Raw genomic sequence first — 22192 nt, 5'->3', positions numbered from 1 at the left:
AAAAATATTGAATGAAATTGGCTAATAACAAAACTATGCACTTGTGTAACTTAGAGATTTCCGCTATCACGATTCTATAAGCTAGAAAAATACATAGGAGGTATGCTAGTTTGTTGAATTAGAAAATAGAAATAAGAGTGTTTTAAGTTAAGTTTGGTGGTGAGTCTTATTTGAATAGATTGTAACAAATAGTTAAAAGGGGCTACCACCAGAATCGTCTCAAATTTTTTAGAGATCCTGTGTAAGAAACTGAAGGTAACTTCAGTTTAGTCGTGAAATATTTTTAAGGGACTCTATTTAACTATATTTTAACTATGAGATATACATATGAAGATCATTTTTTCATAGTTTAACCATAAAAAAGTGTAAGACCCTGTGATGTAGGTCGTCTTGCACGCCTTCAAAGATGAATCTGTCTACCACATGTCAATACATGTATATAAAGAAAGTAAAACAAATAAAAAAAAGAAGAATAAAATATATGTTGTCTGAAACTGGAGGAACAATGGGTGCTCCACTTGGAGTAAGAGGCTGAACTCATTACAAGTGAGGTCTCGTCTAATAAAAATGTAGAGTACCTAGCAAGAAACATATACAAATACAAGTAAAACCTCCTGCGAATAATAAAAAATCTAAGTGACTTGTGTGACAAGTGACTCCTAATATAAAAGCTCTCATTTGAAAAAAGTAATTGTTTAAAACAATTTTGAAAAGAATAAGCATATCAATAAATAAATGGTATAAAATCATAATAGAAAGCATATTTTAACACAAAGGAGATAAGCAAGCAATGAAAATAAAGAGAGATAAGGGATAAGAAGAATGCACTAGAGATTTATGGAGGTTCAACCTAATCACTTGCATATGTTTTTTTAAGAATTTCTCCTTGAGAGTTCCACTACAAGTGTGAACTTTTCACAGGTTATGCCCACAAACCTTCTTAAAATCAAACTTGGAGTTTTACACTAGCATTCCTCCGAATGAAACACGAGATTTTGTACCAGGTTAATCTTGAATCAAATGAGAGCTTTTATATTAGGCGCAACTCATGAACGGAACACATATTTTAACGATCAATCTCACAAACCAATGAGAGCTTTTATACTAGCAGGAACACAAAGTAAACAAAAATTTTAACGGACAATCTCGCAAACTAAATGAGATATTTTATAGGCTAAGCTCACAAACCAAACAATTGTTAGACGACGGCAACTTATCCAGAGGGGGTGAATAAATTCCCTAATTTAATAATGACCTTTTAAAACAATTTTTGAAAATGATAAAAGTTTTGTTAAGTGGGATATTTGGCCTAGATCAATTAAGTCGTCTAAACTGAACTGGTTATTGGAAACTTAGATATGCGTACAATTATAACAAATGGATAACAATGATAAGCGAGTTGATACACACAATTCTAAATCAATCGTTTCAATAGATTTTTTAGAATCGATTTTTTAAATTTTCCTTTCGAGCTTGTTGATATAAAAAACCTCTTATAATTACTTAGATTATAAGGCAATCAACAAACAAATTTAGCTTTAAAACAATCAAGAAATTTTCTACGAATCGATTACTTTACCAATGTATTTAACAATTTGATTATGACAAGTAAATGAGAAAGAGAGAGGACATGATGAGTTGTTAAGACAATTTACTGATCATCCTCACTACGGCTACGTCTGTCCTCAATTCTAGTGTGGAATTGAGATATCAATATTACTATGGAAAAAATTGATTACAAGAGAAATGTAGTAATCCAACCCTACAAACCCTATGTTTGATGTTGATCCTTGCACTTCTCTTCCCTTGATCTGAGTTTGATCAAGTCACACAACAAAGCCAATTAATTCACCATCTCGTGCTACTCCTTTGAAAGAAACCACCGTTCTTCAAAGTTTTCACTCAGTCGATTCTAAATTGTGAATTGTTGTCACCCAAGATTACCAATTAATTCACCGCTTCACGCTACTCCTTTGAAAGCACCTCCCGTTCTTCAAAGCTTTCACTCAATTGAATCCAATTGCGTAACTCTTATCAAAACCCATAAATCAACACCTTGATCTTGGAGGAGAAACCCTCACAATTTTTCCAATGAAACCCCCGAAAATTCTCAACCCAATTACCCGGTACACCAACCTAAATTGGACGTTATCAACCTAGTTTAGATGACACCCAAGAAAAAAAATGATTATATGTAGTTTTCTTATGTGTATGTATAGATGGAAGGTCGAAGATGAAGAACAATTTTTGTATGTGTTTATAGTTGCATCAAGTTTGAAATGATGCATGTATGAAGTATTTATAGTAGTGCAAGTTAGAAGCAAGAGGAATGCTTAGAAATAGAAAAAATATATGCAATTTTTCAAAAAATTAACTACATGTGTTCATACATATAAGTCATGTGTCGACTCATGTAATAGCATGTGTCGACAAATATCAGGTCATGTATGGACTTGTAGGTAACAGAGGCTACATGCTTTAAAATTGCAGCACATGTGTCGACCTGAAACACGTATGTGTTAACACATAAGAGTATTTTTGGGAGCATGTGTCAACCTGAAAAATTGTATGTGTCGACACATGCAAACAGAATCTACAGGGTTCATTACAAAAGTACATGTGTCGACCTGAAGCACATATGTGTCGACACATACACTTGTGTTTTGAGAAAATTTTGATTTTTAAAGCTTACAACTGATTTTTAATGCCATGTAACTGATTTTTTGATGCATGATACCTTTTCCAAACATGTTCTAAGTGCATTCTAAAATTCCTAATGCAAGGGTACACATAATGACTCAGAGATACCGTCCAATGTACAAAAATGCTGAAGTTTTCCTAAGTATTGAAATCATGCAAAACATATAATGGGCAAGTGTACTCACAATAACGACTTCACAAAATATATTGCACAAGTAGCGCTGAAAATAAACCAAACCAACTCGAAAATAGTTCAAAACACGGTTCTTTATTTAAATCGTTGAACTAGGTTCATGAACTAAATAAGCTGAATATGAGCTAAAAACTAAGTTCGCTAACTAAATGAGCTAACTTGAATTATACATAGTTCGACTCGTTAGGTTCATGAGTCAACTCGATTATATATAAGATGAATTATATTGCTTTTAATAGTAGGTTTAAAGATTTGCTCTAAATCTTAGTCTTATATTTTCTTTCAATCTAACTATTTTAATTGATAATTTATATTCTCAAGTGAACAAAATATTTTTTAAAATATACAAATAAAATCAACGTCGTATAAATAATCTTATAATTTTTTTAAAATTTTTTTATTTAAAAAAATATAACTTTAAAATGTCAAATATTTAAAAGAATAAACTTTAAAAAATGATTTTAAGCCCGTGAAGCAAACGAGTTGAACCCAACGAGTTGAATTGAGTTGTTCGTGAACTTCTAACGAGTCGAGTTTGAGCTGGAAAAAAAGTTTGTGATGAACTCGAACCGATATATGAGTTGAACCAATTCTTAACGAATCGAGCTGAGCTGAAGCGAGTTTAACTCGACTCGACTCATTTATATCCTTATGCACAAGAGAGAGAAAAAAGTATCTTGCATAAATTAAAATATTTTCCTTGCACCAAAAATACACAATAAAAACCTCACTAGTATATTTCAGTCCTAAAGCATTAAGGAAAATATAGTCAAATAGGAGAAATGGGAAGAAAAGGGGTAGAAAGTGAGAAAGAGTGTTAAAACACATTTTATGGTGTGATTTGAACGTGAGGGGAGCCCTTGATTTATAGAAGAGAAGTGTTACTCAATGAAAAACTATCCATGAAATTTTTAATGCTTGTAATTGATTATTCTTATCACCCCTAATTGATTATGTGTTTTGCAAAAGCAAAAACCCTAATTCCTAAAAAAGGAAACCCTACAACGACTAGTATCTTAATCAATTTAGAGTGTTCATAATTGATTAGGAAGCTTTAAAATTTGCTCTTATTAATTTGTGAAAGGATTTAATCAATTAGATAGAGTATATAAGCCTTCTAAATATTTAGGAACACCCTTTATCAATTCCACATACACATTGGTGATTCCTTTGAGGGTTTTAAGAAGTTATATCAAATAGAGATGTTAAAATCACTTTTGCATGAGTGTGTGCATTGGCTTAATAGTTTAGGAACTACTCCAATATCTTTTTATAAGACTATGATCACACAGACATGGACACTACAAGGTTTCAAGCTTCCTCTCTTTTAAAACTCGGAAGATTCAAGATCCCTTACTTGGTACATTAACCATTCAATACTTTATCTAGGACATGACTTCACGTATATCTGATGAGGTTTTATACAGGTTCTTTGATGAATATCATCATAAGAGATATTACTTGACTGCGATTATCATAGATTCCACCAAATGCCTCTTAACATTAGGTGTTGTCCTAAAAATATAGACTTGATATACCGAGCATACCATCTTGATCATCACTGCATATGAAGACTTACTTCATGGGGTACTCGTGCACACTTGTCGTGTCACTAGAAAACCGAAAAAATCAAATGCTCAAATGTAAATTTTACAAACTTTAATGAAAATCAAAATTTTAATGAAATAATCCCAAATGACGCCAAAAACTTGATGATTATTTAGTATGTCCAAGTATACTGAGTCAAACTAGTATCAAGTGACAAGAAATAATTTTGATCCCGCGAGAGTTGTATTAAGCATACTGATTTGCATATAAGAAGTTATAAAGTAAGCATGAGAAAAGGTAATAAAATCATTGTTTGAGTTACATGGTTAGAAATGTGGAAAACAGACAAGATAGTTAAGGGTTAACATAGAGTGAGAGAATATGTTGGATAATGTTTCATTCAATGAATTTATCTAACATTTAGAAATGATAAGTGGTATTGTGGCATATGAGGCAAAAACTTAACCTTGTGGTGTATGTCTACAACGTGAGAATATGTATTAATTCACTATAAAACTTATTATTAAGCCTCACAATAGCACCAATACACTTCATTTACAACTTATTCAGGTTACCCCTATGGGCCTAGTCCTTTATGCATAAAGTAATTAAGTTGAAATAGTATACTTCTTCTTTTCAACAATATTAGTTCATGTATTTCATTTACTAGATGATTCTACAAACCAATAAAATGTTATCTACTCTTAAGGTGGCAAGACAAAGAAATAAACATATGACATAAATTCACATGAGCAAAATATATCAAAACAACTCATTCATAACATTCAAAAGATTACTGCTTCATTAAACTTCACATTATCCAACAAAGAAAGTTTAGCTCATTATGAAAAAAAGTAAATATAACCGAATGAAAACTTAAATTATACATTTCTAACTAAGAGAATAGAAGTAATAAACCTAAGAGTGGTACTTCAACCACTTGCAATCTATCACTTATTAATAACGTCAGGTGTCATGCATCCAATTATTGTATCCCCTCAGATATGACGAGACAATAGACACGAAGAAACTCTAGTCCTTCCTTAATTTTTATTCTACATAATTCTTTCCAAATTGAAGAACCTCTTTCTTATTTGCATTGCATGTCTATTTATAGAGGTTTTCTTACTTGTTCAATGTCTCTTTATTTGGATCTTGGACCTTTACAATTATCGATTAGGTTTATCCCACGGGAAAAAAAAACATATTTCCTTTTCTAATACATGTATTAGTATATTACAATGCTCATGGGTGACAACATGACCTTGTGGTAGCATTGTGACAACTTATGCAGACTTTTGACACCTTGTGCCCATCCTTATCCATTAGTGTTACAACTCAAACCTAAATCCTCCTTTTATAATCTTATTCAAATCTTTTACAAGCTATGAATCAAGGGCGGTTCTATAGCCCAGCAAGCCCGGGCTCAACCCCTATTTTCTTTGTATTCCCCTAAATTTAATAGCCGATTTTTAAACGAAACTAGGGGCAAAATTAGTAAAAATAAGGGTGTAAAAATTAAAATAGATGAATACCCAATGGTCCAGACAGACCCAACCCAATTAATTATTTATGAGTTAAAATAGAAATTAAAAAAAAACAAAACAAAACAGTACCGCAAAAACCCTTTCTTTATCTCTGAACCGCCCCTGCTGCTGTCTGTTCCTATTCCTCTCTCTCCTTTACGTCATTTTCCAGCTAGCACTAGCAGAGGTAATATACTTCTCTTTCTCTTAATTTGTCTTCTTATTAGTTATTAGTATTATATTATAATATAACAATAGTTCAATTCAATTTACATGTTCCAATTTATTTTTAATTTCATATAGGTCAATATCTTGCTTTAACATGTATTTTCTTGCGGTTTCATTTTTGTATGACCAGGTGGGTAGGTTCAGCAATGTTCAAAAATCCTATTGTATCTTTATGTTGGTTTTGGAAATCTCTTGGCACATCTTGTGCTTAGAGTATTCTTTTTAATAAAATTTTGCCTTTTCCAACCAAAAAAAAAAAAAAAAAACATAGTTCAATATAGGTCAATTTTACATAGTTCAATATAGGTCAATTTTACATAGTTTAATTTAGAATGAATGATAGTTCATTTTTTCTTCTAATATTTATATTGTAGTTTTTATTTTAACAGAAACTCTACTCTATTTTTTTTGGGATTCTAATATAGTATCAAAGATTTTGGTTAATTTAATAGGTCATTCATAATAATAAAATTCTCTTTTAATTTTGTGGTTATGAATTATTTATTTTATTTAATTATTCGGTCTTGTCAATTTGTGTGTTATAAATTGTTTAATTAAAAATTCGTTTCACTAAATCATTAAATTTCAGAGATGAGGATGTTTTTGGTTCCTAGAACAAGTATTGAGAAAGTGAATGTTAAGCAACCGGAAGTCGAAGTAGAAGAAACACCCCCTAATGTGGCCAACAAGTTTAATGAGATTGTGCGTGATCTAGGATGTAGGAAACAAATTCATGAGTATGCTCCGGATATTCAAGACCAAGTGAGGAGGGCATATATATTGAAGGGTCCAACGCAACCTGATTTAGCAAGATTTCCTCGTACTCAATTTGGGAAGTATTCAAGAGCATTTTGTAAAGCATGGAATAAGAATTATACATGGATTGAATACAGTGAGTCGAAGGATGCAACTTATTGTTTCTATTGCTTTCTCTTTAAGCCGCCCGGGAGGGCCGAACACTTTGGTTATGAAGTCTTCAACAAAGACGGGTTTAAAGATTGGAAGCATGCATCTAAAGGTTTTAAAGATCATATTGGTAGTCATTATAGTAAGCACAACTCATGTGTGAAGCACTATGATGATTATAATAATCAAAGACAAAGTGTGACAATTTTCTTTTCTAGAGCAACTAGGGAATCAGAAGAATTGTATAAGATCCGTTTAACTTGCTCTTTAGATTGTACTAGATATCTCTTAGCACAAGGCATTGCTTTTCGTGGCCATGATGAAAGCTCTATTTCTCTAAATAAGGGAAATTTTAGAGAGATGGTGGATTGGGTAAAATCTAATGATGAAAAAGTAAGAAATGCTTTTGATCATGGTCCAAAAAATTGCACTATGACTTCCGATGACATTCAAAAGGAGCTTGCAACGTGTTGTGCACATGAAGTTACCAAGGTGATTATGGAAGAGCTTGGTGATAGACAATTCTCTGTGCTTATTGATGAGTCACGTGATATATCTGTCAAAGAATAAATGGCGATGATGTTGAGGTTAGTACAATGAGTTTGTTATTGAAACTACTACAATTATTAACTTAAACTTGTCAATTTCATTAAAACGAATACATTTAAATTTTTACTTATTTTTCTAGGTTCTTGAACGACAAAGGGAAAGTTGTGGAACGATTTATTGCTCTACATCATGTCAAATATACTACATCTGAGGCACTAAAGGATGCTCTTTATGGTATTCTCGATCGTCATACGTTATCTATTTCAAGGATACGAGGGCAAGGATATGATGGGGCTTCAAATATGAGAAGTGAGTTTAATGGTTTACAAAGAAAGATTCTAGATGAAAACCCTTATGCTTTCTATGTCCATTGTTATGCTCACCGTTTGCAATTGGTGGTTGTGTCCGTTGCTAGTAGTTGCTCATCTATTCATGATTTCTTTGAGTACATCTCCTTGATTATAACCACAACAAGTGCATCTTGCAAGAGAAAGGATGCTTTGAAGGAGGCATAACACCAAGATATTTTGAATAAACTTGAGAGTGGTGAGATATCTTAAGGAAAGGGCTTGCACCAATCATCTAGTCTCGCTAGACTCGGAGATACTAGATGGGGTTCACATTATACTACCTTGATTCGTTTGGATCAGATGTGGTCCTCCGTGTTAGAGGTGCTTAGTATTGTTGATGAAGATGAACGTGGACCATCTCAAGCGGCGGGTTTGATAGAAAAATGGAGAGCTTTAAATTTGCTTTCATTTTGAAGCTTATGTTAAAGTTGTTTGGTATCACTAATGAACTTTCAAAAATCTTGCAAACAAAAGATCTTAATATTGTGCTTGCTATGAAATTAGTTGATGATGTTAAAGCTCGATTGGCTATATTGAGAGAGAGTGGTTGGAATGATTTATTTAGTGATGTCCAAGAATTTTGTTTTGCTCAAAGTATTCAGGTGCCAAATATGGATGAAGAAATACCGGTTCGGGGACGTTCAAGAAGAGAAGGGAGGACTGTCACTAATCTTCACCATTACCGTGCAAAGATTTTTTATGTTGCTATTGACAAAATATGTGTGGAGATGGATCACCGGTTTTGTGAAGGAAGTAACATTGTGCTGGATTGCTTCTCATGTCTTGACCTCAAGAACTCTTTTTCCAAGTTTGATGTTGACAAGCTTGCTCGTCTTGCTAATATTTATCATGCAGACTTTTCTGATGATGACCGTGGAACAATAAGGGAGCAACTTGAGACTTATGTACATCAAGTAAAAAGGCATGATTCTTTTACTTCTTGTGAAGATGTTCAAAGTTTGGCTATAAAGATGGTTCAAACTGAGAAATATTTGGTATTTCCATTGGTTTACAAGCTCATTGAGTTGGCTTTGATATTGCCGGTGTCGACAACATCCGTTGAAAGAGCTTTTTCAGCAATGAAGATTATCAAGTCTAATTTGCCCAACAAGATCAACGATGTGTGGTTCAATGACTTGATGATATGTTACACCGAGCGGGAGATATTCAAGTCACTTAAAGATGTTGATATTATTCGAACATTCACCACAAAGAAGTCTCGGAGAGGGCATTTACCTGTTAATTTTATTTAGCACACTATTCGCAGGTGAGGTTTCATCTCTCTTATGTAGCACACTTTATGATTTTATATATTGTCACATGTAACGTTCAGTTAAATTTTTTGTCCAGGCTATATAAAATTTCTGGCTCCGCCACTGCTATGAATCACACACATAACCAACTTCTGCTGGCTCAAAACCAGATGGGAATTGATTTCATATGATTATCATAACATAACTCGACATATTTGTTAATCGTGCACACTAAAAATAAAGTAAAAATTAAAATAAAGAGCACATATTATGCTTATTACTAAACATGACAAATTACTAGAAAACTTAGTAAAATAACTCTAAACACCTAAAACATAAGTGATGAATTCAATTAAATAGGTTATTCTTTTGTTGGCCTTAACTCAATTAAATATCTCACATAAGCACTTGGCTCAGCTACTATAAAAATTTGGATACTAAATATCTCACATAAAAGAGTTATCAGTAACTCAGTTTGCTTGAACTAGTTGAGTTAGGGGTTAAAAAAATTTAAGGTACAAGGTTCAAGTCCTAGCAAAGGCGTAAATATAATCCTAACAAATAACTAAGACCAATTTTACTTTAAAAAAACTATAAAGTTATGGATTTAAGAAACTAAATTATAACTATAAAATGCATAGATCCAACGTAGAATTTAAAATAAACATAAGTGAACTATTATATAATTAATTCTTAAATTTACAATTATATTGTGTTATGGTTGTATTTTTTAAAAACGATGTAATTTAGTATCAATTTAAGAAAAACATATGATTATTAAAATTTAAATTGTTTGTAACAATCTCATTTCTTTGCAAATTTGAGGCTGTTATAATCAATAACCTTTCACTGATAAATCCACTTTAAATATTATTTTTTTTCTTAACACTTTTGTAGTGCTTAAGATGACATTGTCACTAATCGGCATGCTCAATCTCAAGTTTCATCTTCTTCAACAAAGGAACAATCTATTTCTACTATTCTACTATCTAACATATACTAAGAGATTGACCAAATTCCCTAAATTGTCATTCCCTCAAAAATAATTTACACTACAAATTGGACATTTTAGTAACTAACAAAATAACCTTTCACCTTTTTATCTTTTGCAGCAAGTGTTACACTTTCATTGGTCCACACACTTTCTACAACATAATATACTACCTCATTCTCTCTCTCTCTCTCTCTCTCTCTCTCTCTCTCTCTCTCTCTCTCTCTCTCTCTCTCTCTCTCTCTCTCTCTCTCTCTCTCTCTCTCTCTCTCTCTCTCTCTCTCTCTCTCTCTCTCTCTCTCTCTCTCTCTATATATATATATATATATATATATATATATATATATATATATATAAAGTAACATTTTAATTGAAAATATAATATAGTTGAATATTTATGATTACTATTCATTTATAATTAAATTATTCATTTTAAATTTACATGATTTTAAATATATTTTATACAATATTAAATAAATTTACATGTTATTAGGCTGTATTTTACGAGTCACTATCAACATAATACATATTTTTTTTTGTTTTTTCAAATGTTAAAATTCTTTTTATTCTCTTTCCGTCTCATGGATCAATTTTTTTCTTTGTATAATTATTTAATAATTAAGTCATTTATTTTAAATTTATTTGTATTTTAATAATTATATACCATATCAATTGGTTGATAGTATAATGTATTTTTTAATTTTAATAACATTAAACATGTATTTATCTTACGGGTCATTAACAAGACAATATTTATTTTAGTTTAATCAATCATTATTTTGATTCAAGAGACAAAATATTTATTTTAAATATTAATTTTTTGTCCATCTCATAATTATATTTTTTCTTCTTTGTGTGTGATTATTTAATATAATTAAATCTATATGATTGCTGTTTATTTTTTAAAAAGGAAATCATTTCAAATTTTGCACTTATATCTAAAATTTTACATTTGTATTTGAGACTTATAGGGGTTATGACATTAAGACTCATTCATATGTTATCACATTAGCAAATATTTTGTTGTTATTTTTTTTATTTCATCATTAAATTACCCATCCTCAAAATCCACTCTGTTGGAATTGCAAAGCATGGTGAAATTGACTATGAAATAGTTGTTAAGCTTGTTGTAGAACCTAATTTTTATACTACTAATATCTTATTAGTAAAACTTTTTTTAGTGGTTAATCTCCATTTTATATATATGCAATTTAGTCAAATTTTTTTACTTCACATTTTTTCGTATTGTTCAAAAAATATTATACTACAAATAATGCACCCGGGCGACAGCACGGATCTCTGGCTAGTTAAACAATTGTGATTGCAATATTTGTGCCTTAACGTGATTATTGTTCATCACCTTTAGCTCTTTGACACTCTCTTCCTTCATTTTTTCCTCAAAAACTCACTTCATTAGGTGCAACAATCTCTATTATTTCTTCAATTTTGGTTTCATTTACTTTCTTGATTGTATATTCATGAAACACTACTCCTTGAAGGTTAAACCATTATATATTTTTTCGATATTTATTTCATTTACTTTCTTTACTTACATGTTATTATCTTGTTACCACTTCATCAAATGTGTTATAAATCTTATTGTGAATTACAATAAAATTCAATATCAATTTGTGAGGCAAAAAATAGTAGCAACTAAAATAAATGGTCTACAACAATAATAATTCATACACAAATAATATAACAGAATAAGGCAAAAAAAAGACGAAGGTTTCTTTACTCAATTCGATCAAACGATCTACTCTAGGGAAGAGAGCAACTCTACAATTCACTATACTCGGAATGTTGTTACAAGATATTACAAACGAATCACAAGAAAATAGTCTTCGCAGTTCCCAAATAACAAACCCTATTTTCTACCCGAGTGTTTCCCAACCTCTCCAACTCTCAATATAATAATCTCCTTAGATAACTCCAAGAGTGTGTTTGGATGGAGCATTTTAATGAGGTAATGTAAAGTTTTGAGGGAATTCAAAATGATTTGGACAAAATTTATTGTTTGGATACAAAAATGAAGAATTGTTAAAATGATGGAAATTTATAGAGTATTTTATCTAAGTTAAATGTAATCATTTTGAAATGACACCAAAAACCAAAGAATTTGAAATTCTTTCATACTCCATAAAATGTATTTGTTATTATTATTTCTTCAAATTTTGCAAATTAGTCCTCATATTTTCCAAACTCGATACTACTAGTACATCGGCATCCTTATAACTTTCCTCACCTAAGACAACAACAACTTGAACAGAATCTTCATTGACCTTTCTCTCAAGACAATCCCTTTCAAAGTGACTGATTTTCTGACAATTAAAACATTTTACCTTTGACTTGTCATACCTCTTTGATTTGAACATCTCTTTACGCTCACCTCCTCCTCTTGAAACATTTAAGGCTTCACCACTATCTTCAATCTTCAAATCTTTCGACTAGAAAAATTCTTTGAATTTCACCGTTGTCCGGACTTCATCCAAAGTAATAGTACTTTCCTTACCATAAATAGGGGCATCCTTAAAGTACTCAAAGGATATGGGCAATGAACTCAACAAGAGCAAAACCTTGTCCTCATCATGAATCTCCACTTCAATATTCTCAAGATCATCGATAATCTTGTGAAATTCTGATACAAGATAGTGTCTGATCATGGACACATTTATGGATGGTGAAAATATATGATCACAATCAGAGATTTAAGACAATCAAGCTTGATTCATAATCACCATTAAAGATTCATATCAATTAGGATCAATCACATTAAATGGTTTTTGAGGGGTTTTCGTGTAAGGCATGTCAGAATCACTATATAAGGAGAAAAGTGCATGAGCAACATTCATTCACAATTCATTAGACTATTTCGACTATTGTTTTACAATTTTCACTGGTGTACTTTTACGAGTACACTACATATCTTGTTAAAAATAACATTCTTATAACCCCTAATGGTTGACCTAGTGGTGGAGGCTTGAGCCTTGAGAGTGTGTTTCTCTCAAGGTCTGGAGTTCGAATTCAGCTAGGTGCTAATAACTCTTGTTGGGCCAGTTCATACAGAGCTTTGCTTTGGCTTTAAACGGAGCCCCGCTAGTGGACAGTGAGATTGATCCTCTTGAATTAGTCGGTCATAAGACCGAATACCAAGATTTAAAAAAAACATTTTTATTGAAAATTGTGTTTTTATTTGAAGTAAAATTTATTTAAATTGAGAATGGAAAAGATGTAAAATTGAAGGAAAGTGTGAATTTAGTAATTTCTCCCTTCCAAGAAGAGAAATGGGTTTATTTTATGATTCCCCATAACATGGTTTTTAATCCACTTCTTATATGTTCAAAAAATGAGGTAAAATTAATACACTAACATAGAGAGTTCCATTTAGTAAGATTTGGCTTAGGTGGACAAAACTGAAACCGAACAAGAGAAAGAGAAAGAGAGCGAGGTTAGCGCTATGCTACATTTGAAGGTGTCAAATACTTCGCTTTCAGATACACAACACAGAGGAAGAAGAAGATGGGTCCTCTTACCATGGATACCATCTTTGATCTCATCGAAGAGGCTAAGCTCCGTTTTCTCTGGTGGTCTCTTTGTATTTTCGCCATTTCCTATTTCTTAACTCGTACGTCATTCCAATTCTATTTCTTTCATGCCATATATTGTTCAATCTAGCGATTGGGTTTTGCTGCATTTGCTTTTTTCCTATCTGGGTTTTTCTCTTACTCTGTAAAGTTTGATTCTTTGATTCACATTTGCTGTTTTGGTATGTGGGTTTTGCTTTATGACTGCAAATTTTGAGTTTTTGATTTTCTCTAGCTATTTTCCTTTTAGGGTTTCTAAGAACCACTTACACAAACACAAGACATATGACATTGACACTTACAGAGACACCAACACGTGATACTCATAATAATATGACATTGACACAGACATTGTCATTGACATTGACCCTGACACTTACACTTACACATACACTAGACATATGACATTGACACCGACAAGTCGATACTCATAATAATTTGAGAAAATGGAAGTTAATGAATATAATCATATGTATCGGAGTTGTGTCCGACTATAAGTGTTTGACTCTGACACGTGTTGGACACTAAACAAGCTTTTAATCCAAGTTTTTGATTTACACTAGCTATTTTCCTTTTAGTGTTTTTAAGAAGCACTTACACAGATATATGACATTACACTTACGCGTCGATACTCATAATAATTTGAGAAAATGGAAGTTATTGAATATAATCATATGTATCACAGTTGTGTCTGACTATCAGTGTTAGACTCTCACACGTGTTGCATACCAAACAAGCTTCTAATACAACATTTGGTTGCTATAGTATATATTATTTTGCTGTAAAAGATTGCAAAGAATATTCTTTTTGTTTATATTTTCTCTTTTGTTTATTATAGATACAAGTAAATCAATGTGGATGAATATACCAATATCCATTCTTTTCTTTGCGGGTCTAAGGATTCTTGTGAACAAGGTGGAGTTTCGTTGGAAGGTTCAGTCACCTAAATTACAAACTTACCTATCTCATTTGGAGAAAAAGCAGTTGTCTCTAGACGATGAGCGCGTCTCTACTTCACTCCCCCCTCCCAAATGGAAGAAAAAGATTGATTCTCCTGCAGTGGAGGCTGCCTTGAACGACTTCATTGATTTAATATTGAAGGATTTCGTTATAAATATGTGGTATGCAGACATTACTTCAGACGGTGAGTTTCCTGAGCAGATACGTGACTTAATCATGGATGCTCTTGCTGAAGTCACAGTTAGGGTTAAAGAGATTAACATTGTTGATTTGCTCACAAGGTATATTGATTTAGGGAGTTATTGACTTTTGTATATTAGATACAGAGATAGTGCTAGATAAGATTTAAAAAATCACTTATTGTATTATATTTCACTTGCATTGCAGTGATATAGTTGATTTAATAAGCGATCATATCGACCTCTTCAGAAGAAACCAAGCTGCTATTGGTGTTGATGTTATGTTAACGTTGTCTTCTGAGGAGAGGGATGAAAGATTGAAATTCCATCTGTTGAACTCCAAGGAGCTTCATCCAGCACTTATATCTCCAGAGAGTGAGTACAAGGTGTGAGTGGAGTGTCTGAATGTTATCTCTAATTAGCTTTTGAAGAATTCATACATCTCATACCTTATCTAATGATTTCTCTTTCTTTATTAGGTTCTTCAGCGGTTAATCAGTGGAGTACTAGCTACGGTACTAAGAAAACCAGAAGCTCAAGTCCCTGTCGTTCGATCAATAGCTCGGGAAATTATGACTTGCTTGATATTGCAACCTTTAATGAATTTGGCATGCCCTGCGTATGTTGCTAAATATTATCTTATATTTAAAGGATGTAAATGAGCTAAGCTATTCGCGAACTATTTGAAATCGACTAATTAAATATTCGGTCAAACTCGTTTGTTTAAAACTACAATTTCCATTTGTAAAAGCATATTTTTCTTTATGCCAGGTATATCAATGAACTGATTGAGTCTCTTCTACTCGTCCTTAATGTCGGGGATATAAATTGGTTGGGCGGTGGTGATCAGAGTTCAAATGCTACAACTCACAATCATATTAATCACGCAGCAGCCTCTGCTGATTGGGCACAAATGTTGGACGCGGCAACTCAGAGAAGAACTGAAGTTCTTACGCCTGAGAATCTTGAGAACATGTGGGCAAGAGGAAGGAATTACGGAAAGAAAAGTCGTAAAAATGCCAAAGCTGGCTCTTGTACAAAACATTCTTCCGCAGATCAATCAATATTTGATAAACATTTCACTCATGAAACATCAGTGACTAAACCTGGTGGATTGCATACTGTGGGTTCAGATCCCACACTATATAATGTAATCGCAGCTGCGTTGGAGTCTTCAGCTGATAATGGCAAGAATTTATCTTTTGAAGGAGATCATCAACAAATTGACGAAGTGAGTGATATCAGGGATCTTGGTTCTAATAAACATAAACTTCCGCTCAGGAGAACCGAAAGTACTTCTGTCTTGGGAACCCATTCACATAAAGGTGGGCTCAATGTGTCCGAATGCAACTCCCCTGATTTTAAGAAACGTGAAGGTTTTCGGGGAAAGACTGGTTCTGACATGGGAATCCCTTCACATAAAGGTGGGTTCAATGTGTCCGAGTGCAACTCCCCTGATTTTAAGAAGCGTGAAGGGTTTCGGGGAAAGACTGGTTCTGACATGGTTATTAGGAAAGAGGGACAAGGTGTTCCAAAGCTTCGGTGCCGGGTATGCACCTTTGACTAAAAAAGTTGTAACTTATGAAATACTCCCCCTGGTCTCAAATATTGGAGAATCTTTAGAGCTTTTTGGTTCCATTTCTAAGGAAAAAGTTACAACTTCTAAAGTACATTTATTGCTCAAATGACTTGTTACCCTAATTCAAAAACTACAACAATAAACAAAACTCATTGTTTTGATGTTTTTGATTTTTCTTCATATAATTGCAATCAAAGGTAGTATACCATTCTAATCTATAAAATATAATTGATTTATGAAATATAAATAAGAATGGAATCAAGTCTGATAGATACAAAATTATTTTGTTAACACTTGTTTTAAACTAATTTGATTGTTATTTATTGTCTAATTGTACACTACAGGTGATGGGAGCTTATTTTGAGAAACTTGGAGCCACTTCTTTTGCTGTATATTCAATCGCAGTAACCGATGGACAAGAAAAAACATGGTTTGTAAAACGAAGGTATAAGGTTCGCTTGTTTGAACTTTGATATCAATACAATCAAATATTAGGATCACTTTAACATTTTATATTGAATCATTCTCTTTCCCGTATTTTTAGTGGAAACTTATTCTTGATAGCGAATAAATATGCTAGAGTTTCAACATTGTGTTGTTTCATATTTATATTTGATTGTTGGCGTCACTGAATTTTCTTTTGATGATATTTAGATACCGGAACTTTGAGCGATTGCATCGACATCTAAAACATATTCCCAATTACACATTACATTTGCCTCCCAAAAGGATATTTTCCTCAAGCACAGAAGATGCCTTTGTACATCAGCGTTGCATTCAACTTGATAAATATCTCCATGTATGCTCCGTCATCGTTGTCTACAACTCTTTAAAGAAGTATTTCCTGCTGTAACTTTTTATTTGCTGTGTCATTGCTCAATTAAGCCGTCTTTTTTAGGACCTCCTGTCAATAGCTAATGTTGCTGAACAACACGAAGTATGGGACTTCTTAAGTGTTTCTTCAAAGGTTTGCATCTGTTTGATATTTCTTATCATAACATCATTTGAGTGACCGTTATAGGTAGGAAGAATGACAATCTAACAAACTTTTCTGCTGTTTTCCTCCGGAAGAATTACTCTTTTGGGAAATCTTCTTCAATGATGAGGACCCTGGCAGTCAATGTAGACGATGCCGTGGACGATATTGTACGGCAGTTTAAAGGTGTTTCAGATGATTTAAAGCGAAAAGTTGTCACTGCATCATCCCCTCCCGCTGAAGGTTCTTCTACATCTTTCACTTGGAACATGGATGAAATGGATAGTAGTCTTTCGAGGAAATGTGGTGTAGACAGTATGTTGAGCTCTGATAACGAGGAAGGTGAAAAAGAATCGAATCATGGATGTGAAAATATCGATAGAGAAGTAGGAGAAGATAGTGCGGGGCATTCTGAGAATGAATTGAGCTCGAAGGATTATTCACAAGGTGTAACAAACCATGGTAATGGGTCTAGTAACTTGGATCTTGATAGAAAACAGGATGTTCCAACTACAAATGGAAATCTAATTCATGATATTCCGGACGACCCAATTGGAGTGCCGCCTGAGGTCTGTGTAGTCATTTGGGTTTGAATATTTACAAAAGTTATAGAGACCGGGGGATAAATTTCTTTCTTTCTTTTACTTTCAATAACATTTTTCTAATCTTGATAGTTTTAACCATTTTTGCAGTGGACTCCTCCTAATGTGAGTGTCCCTATTTTGAATTTGGTTGACAACATATTTCAGCTTAAGAAAAGAGGCTGGCTAAGGTATATTACTTTTTCCGACCGATCTTGACATGGTATGAATCATGAAAACAGCAGTTTGGTCCTTACACCCTCTCGTTATTAATAAAAAATTTAATACGACATATTAAGATTTCAATCTTTTGTAACTTGCATGAAATTTTGTTGCTTTTGGGATAAATGGTTTTGAATGAAAAAAATATAAATTGTTATGAATCTGTTTATTTTTTTAACTTACAGGATCTAGAAGTTGTTAATGCTAGTTCGTTTTTGTTCACGCAGAAGACAGGTCTTTTGGATATCAAAACAGATACTACAGTTGGTGATGGAAGATGCAATTGATGATTTACTCCTGAGTGAGATTCATTGGCTCCGGAGAGAGGAAACCATCGTCCAAGGAATTCGGTGGGTCCAAGATGTAAGGATTAAGCCAAAATTTCCCCGGGATATTGTTTGCCAACTAAAAATGTTCTTTTTAAAACGCAAATTAGCAATATGACACACTATGTTTCACGCAAGATACTTAAATTATGTGGTTTAAGATATAGCATAATCTCCAAATTTAATCTCCAAGTCGTAATTAGTTTCCCTCTTTTCAAAACTTACATTCTGCATACCTCATTCATGTTGCTTATCCTAATGCTTCCATGTTGTCTACTTATGCATGTAGATCCTCTGGCCCGGTGGCACGTTTTTCTTAAGAGTTCAGACCCCTCAGTTGTTTATTGGCGGTGGTGTAATTGATCAGAAGCCTTTACAAAGTGAATCTGGTGAAAGTAACATGCGTAAATCACAATCAGGAGGGTATTTCGAGGAACAACTAGAAGCTGCTCGTAGAGCAAGTGATGTGAAGAAACTACTCTTTGGTTAGTCCTAATTTTTTGTTGGGCAGGCCGGCCCTAATTTTCTATATGAAATGTTTTATGTATGTTCCCATTTTCGATCCATGGCATGTTCGATTTTTCCTAATGTTAATATCAATTTTTTCATTTTATAATGTGTTACTGTTTTTCCAACCATTAAGTTTTCTCCATTTTTGTCAGATGGAGCTCCGGCAGCCTTAGTTAGCTTAATCGGGCAGAAGCAGTACAAACGTTGTGCCAGTGATATATATTACTTTAGTCAGGTAAAAGTTCTCACTCATTGATTTATAAGTTATAAATACATTTTGATTTCTAAAGGCTAGAAACATATTCTTTTCCCTTAGATTTATTTACTTGACATAAAATTGTCACAAAAATTTTCTTCTGTTATCTTTGTTTTTCTGTGAAACTAACAACTACACTGTCTCATGTCATTGTAGTCTTCTGTATGTGTGAAGCAACTTGCTTATGCAATCCTTGAACTTCTCCTTATATCCATCTTCCCCGAATTGCGCAATGTCGTCATGAGTGTTCATGAGAATATGCATGTTCATCAACCTGTATAGACTATTATGAGTTCCTTCTCAGCTGCCTGGCATTGCCTGCTAATGTTCAAAATCAAATTTATGTGATATGGTGTCATTTTTATGGCTTAGAGCCATGTGATTCATGGTTTTTTCTCCACCAGGGAGGAATTATTTTGTAAACATATACATTGTGTACAGAAAGATTCATTTTTATACTGTGTGGTAGACTGGTGAAATTCATCTATTCATCTAGTGAGTATTTTTATAAATTAGATTATTATGTTTAATGATTTTTTTTGTTCACTTATTTTCTGATTGATTGATTCAGAATAGTTCAATAACTAAAGCTATACACCAACATTTAGCTATATAATAATTATATAAAATTGTAGTTATGTCATTATTGTTTTAATAACAATTATATCTTATATATAAACACCATCAATGTCATATGGTACACAAGAAATCAAGCCAGATTATTGAAATTCTGCTATGGGTTGGAATTTAGCCAACTTTGCTACATCTGGGATTGCTACCGATCTCCTCTCATGCTCTTCCTTCAAGGATTTCATCACTTTAAAAGTCTTTGGAGTTTGTTGAGATTGTAATTCCTTGGGTCGAAATATGTTACTTGATAGAAACAAGGTCGTGTCAATTAGCCTAGTGTGTGTCGATTTGTGTTTGTCGAATTGACGAAGAAGTTGTCTCGACAGGAATTCCGGCGAGTCTCCCAATTTTGAAGGGTCAAAATTACGAGAATTGATGTAAACAGATGAAAGTTGTTTTTTTGTATCAAGATCTTTGGGATCTTGTGAAGGAAGGAGTAACACTGCTAGAAGAAAACGTGACAGATGAGGAAAATGCTGCACACAAAGAATTGAATAAGAATTATAAAGCTCTCTTTATAATTCATAAATGCGTTGATCAAGATAATTTTGAAAAGTTGAGTGATGTTAAATCAGCGAAAGTAGCATGAGAAATTTTGGAAAAACCATTTGGAAGTGGAAAAAAGGTGAGGTTACAAACTCACAAAAGAACGTATGAATTGCTTCAGATGAAAGAAAATGAAAGCATAACCGATTTCTTCACTAGGGTTACGAAACTGGTGAACCAAATCAAGGTAAGTGGAGATATGTTGACATCAAGATCAGTTGTTGCAATCTCGAGGTCATTGGTTTCAAAGTTTGACCACGTGGTAGTTGCCATAGAAGAGTCGAAAGATTTGCCAACATTGACAAAGGAAAAGGTTCAAGGAGCACTTGAATCTCATGAACAAAAAATGACTGAAAGAGCTGCAAGAAATTCGAATAGTGACGCGGCTTTGCAGGTGCAATTAGCAAAATAGAAGAAAGACAAATGAAGTTGGAATGACAAAGAAGGTAGAGAAGGCTACAACAATTCGACTGGTCGAAATCAGCAAGAAGGAAGTCGGTCGAATAAGAGAAAGTCTTCATACCAAAGAAACCAAAGAGGTGGTGTTGCAGGTAGAGAAATAGGTGGTGGTTGAAAACCTGACAAAAGTCACATTCAGTGTTTCAATTAATAGAAGTATGGTCACTATTCTAGTGATTGTCCAGAAAAATAAAAGAATCAAGAAAATGATGCAAAGTTTACAAAACATGAAGAAGAAGAGACAATGTTAATGGTCACAACAAGAGATGAAGAAAGAATCAAGGACCAATGGTACTTGGATTCAGGATGCTCATTACACATGTTTGGAAGGAAATATTAGTTTCTCAACATAAAACCTTCAATGAAGAACATTAGTGAAATTTGCAAATGACAATACTCCAGCACTGAAGGTATTGATGATGTTCTGATTATGAGGAAAGATGACAAAAGTTCAGTAATTTTCAATGTATTGTACATACCAGGCATGAAAAGTAATTTGCTCAGCATAGGACTATTGGTCGAAAAGAACTACAAGGTGTCAATTGAAGACTAGTTGATGAGAGTTCTCGACTCAAGAGGAAGGTTAATCTTGAAGGATCTGATGTCTCATAATAGAACCTTCAAGATTGAACTTAATGTGATAGAGCACAAGTGCCTTGCAAGTGCAGGTAGCAGAGATGAGTGGACATGGCATTATCGACTTGGACATCTCAACTTCAAAGACATCATAGATTTGAAAAGAGGAAATATGGTTTCAGGATTATCAGAAATCAACATTCCAAATAAAGTGTGTGAGGAATGTGTGCAGGAGAAGCAACACAAGAACAACTTCAACAAGGATGCATGAAGCAATTTGAAGGCAATCTTTGAAGTCATATACTCTGATGTATGTGGTCCTATTCAGGTGGATTCAATTGGAGGTAATAGATACTTTGTCACATTCATAGATTTCAGTCAAAAATTGTGGACTTACCTGATCAAGAAAAGTGAAGTGATCGAGGTATTTGCCAAATTTAAATCTATGGTCGAAAGCCAATGTGGACGAAAGCTAAAGATTTTGAGGAATGATGGTGGCGGAGAGTATGTTTTGAAAGAATTCGACGTGTTATGTGAGAAAGAAGGGATTTTGCATGAGGTGGT

At 33.2% G+C, this 22192-nt stretch overlaps 3 protein-coding genes across 3 annotated transcripts; all 3 read left to right on the top strand.

Moving 5' to 3' along the window:
- The first annotated feature begins 6786 nt into the window (after positions 1-6786).
- Positions 6787-7671, top strand: LOC131634824 (uncharacterized). The gene has a single exon (XM_058905450.1). The coding sequence runs from the start codon at positions 6787-6789 to the stop codon at positions 7669-7671; it is 885 nt and encodes a 294-aa protein (XP_058761433.1).
- LOC131634823 (uncharacterized) lies at positions 7672-9359 on the top strand. The gene is made up of 5 exons (XM_058905449.1): positions 7672-7688; positions 7790-8159; positions 8301-8370; positions 8505-8995; positions 9351-9359. Exons 1-5 carry the CDS (start codon positions 7672-7674, stop codon positions 9357-9359), a joined length of 957 nt encoding a protein of 318 aa, XP_058761432.1.
- A 4264-nt stretch (positions 9360-13623) lies between these two features.
- Positions 13624-19901, top strand: LOC131634811 (uncharacterized). The gene is made up of 14 exons (XM_058905434.1): positions 13624-13869; positions 14667-15069; positions 15176-15353; positions 15447-15586; positions 15739-16516; positions 16891-16991; positions 17201-17345; positions 17445-17513; positions 17618-18091; positions 18215-18294; positions 18553-18688; positions 18941-19136; positions 19314-19396; positions 19574-19901. The coding sequence occupies exons 1-14, from the start codon at positions 13764-13766 to the stop codon at positions 19697-19699; spliced, it is 3015 nt and encodes a 1004-aa protein (XP_058761417.1). The 5' UTR covers positions 13624-13763; the 3' UTR covers positions 19700-19901.
- The last annotated feature ends 2291 nt before the right edge of the window (positions 19902-22192 follow it).

This window comes from Vicia villosa, unplaced genomic scaffold (assembly GCF_029867415.1).
Source record: "Vicia villosa cultivar HV-30 ecotype Madison, WI unplaced genomic scaffold, Vvil1.0 ctg.001359F_1_1, whole genome shotgun sequence".
Taxonomy (NCBI): domain Eukaryota; kingdom Viridiplantae; phylum Streptophyta; class Magnoliopsida; order Fabales; family Fabaceae; genus Vicia; species Vicia villosa.
Note: the sequence above shows the minus strand (reverse complement) of the source record. Positions and strands in the feature narration are given on the sequence as shown.

Excerpts from the sequence above, each read along its gene's own strand:
- LOC131634824 (XM_058905450.1), top strand. The coding sequence starts at position 6,787 with ATGAGGATGTTTTTGGTTCCTAGAACAAGTATTGAGAAAGTGAATGTT.
- LOC131634823 (XM_058905449.1), top strand. Across the intron at positions 8,160-8,300 it reads GAAAGGATGCTTTGAAGGAG|ATGTGGTCCTCCGTGTTAGA; the intron begins GCATAACACCAA and ends CGTTTGGATCAG. Across the intron at positions 8,371-8,504 it reads TGGACCATCTCAAGCGGCGG|TTGATGATGTTAAAGCTCGA; the intron begins GTTTGATAGAAA and ends CTATGAAATTAG.
- LOC131634811 (XM_058905434.1), top strand. The coding sequence starts at position 13,764 with ATGGGTCCTCTTACCATGGATACCATCTTTGATCTCATCGAAGAGGCT. Across the intron at positions 15,070-15,175 it reads ATTGTTGATTTGCTCACAAG|TGATATAGTTGATTTAATAA; the intron begins GTATATTGATTT and ends CTTGCATTGCAG. Across the intron at positions 18,295-18,552 it reads AAGAAAAGAGGCTGGCTAAG|AAGACAGGTCTTTTGGATAT; the intron begins GTATATTACTTT and ends TTGTTCACGCAG.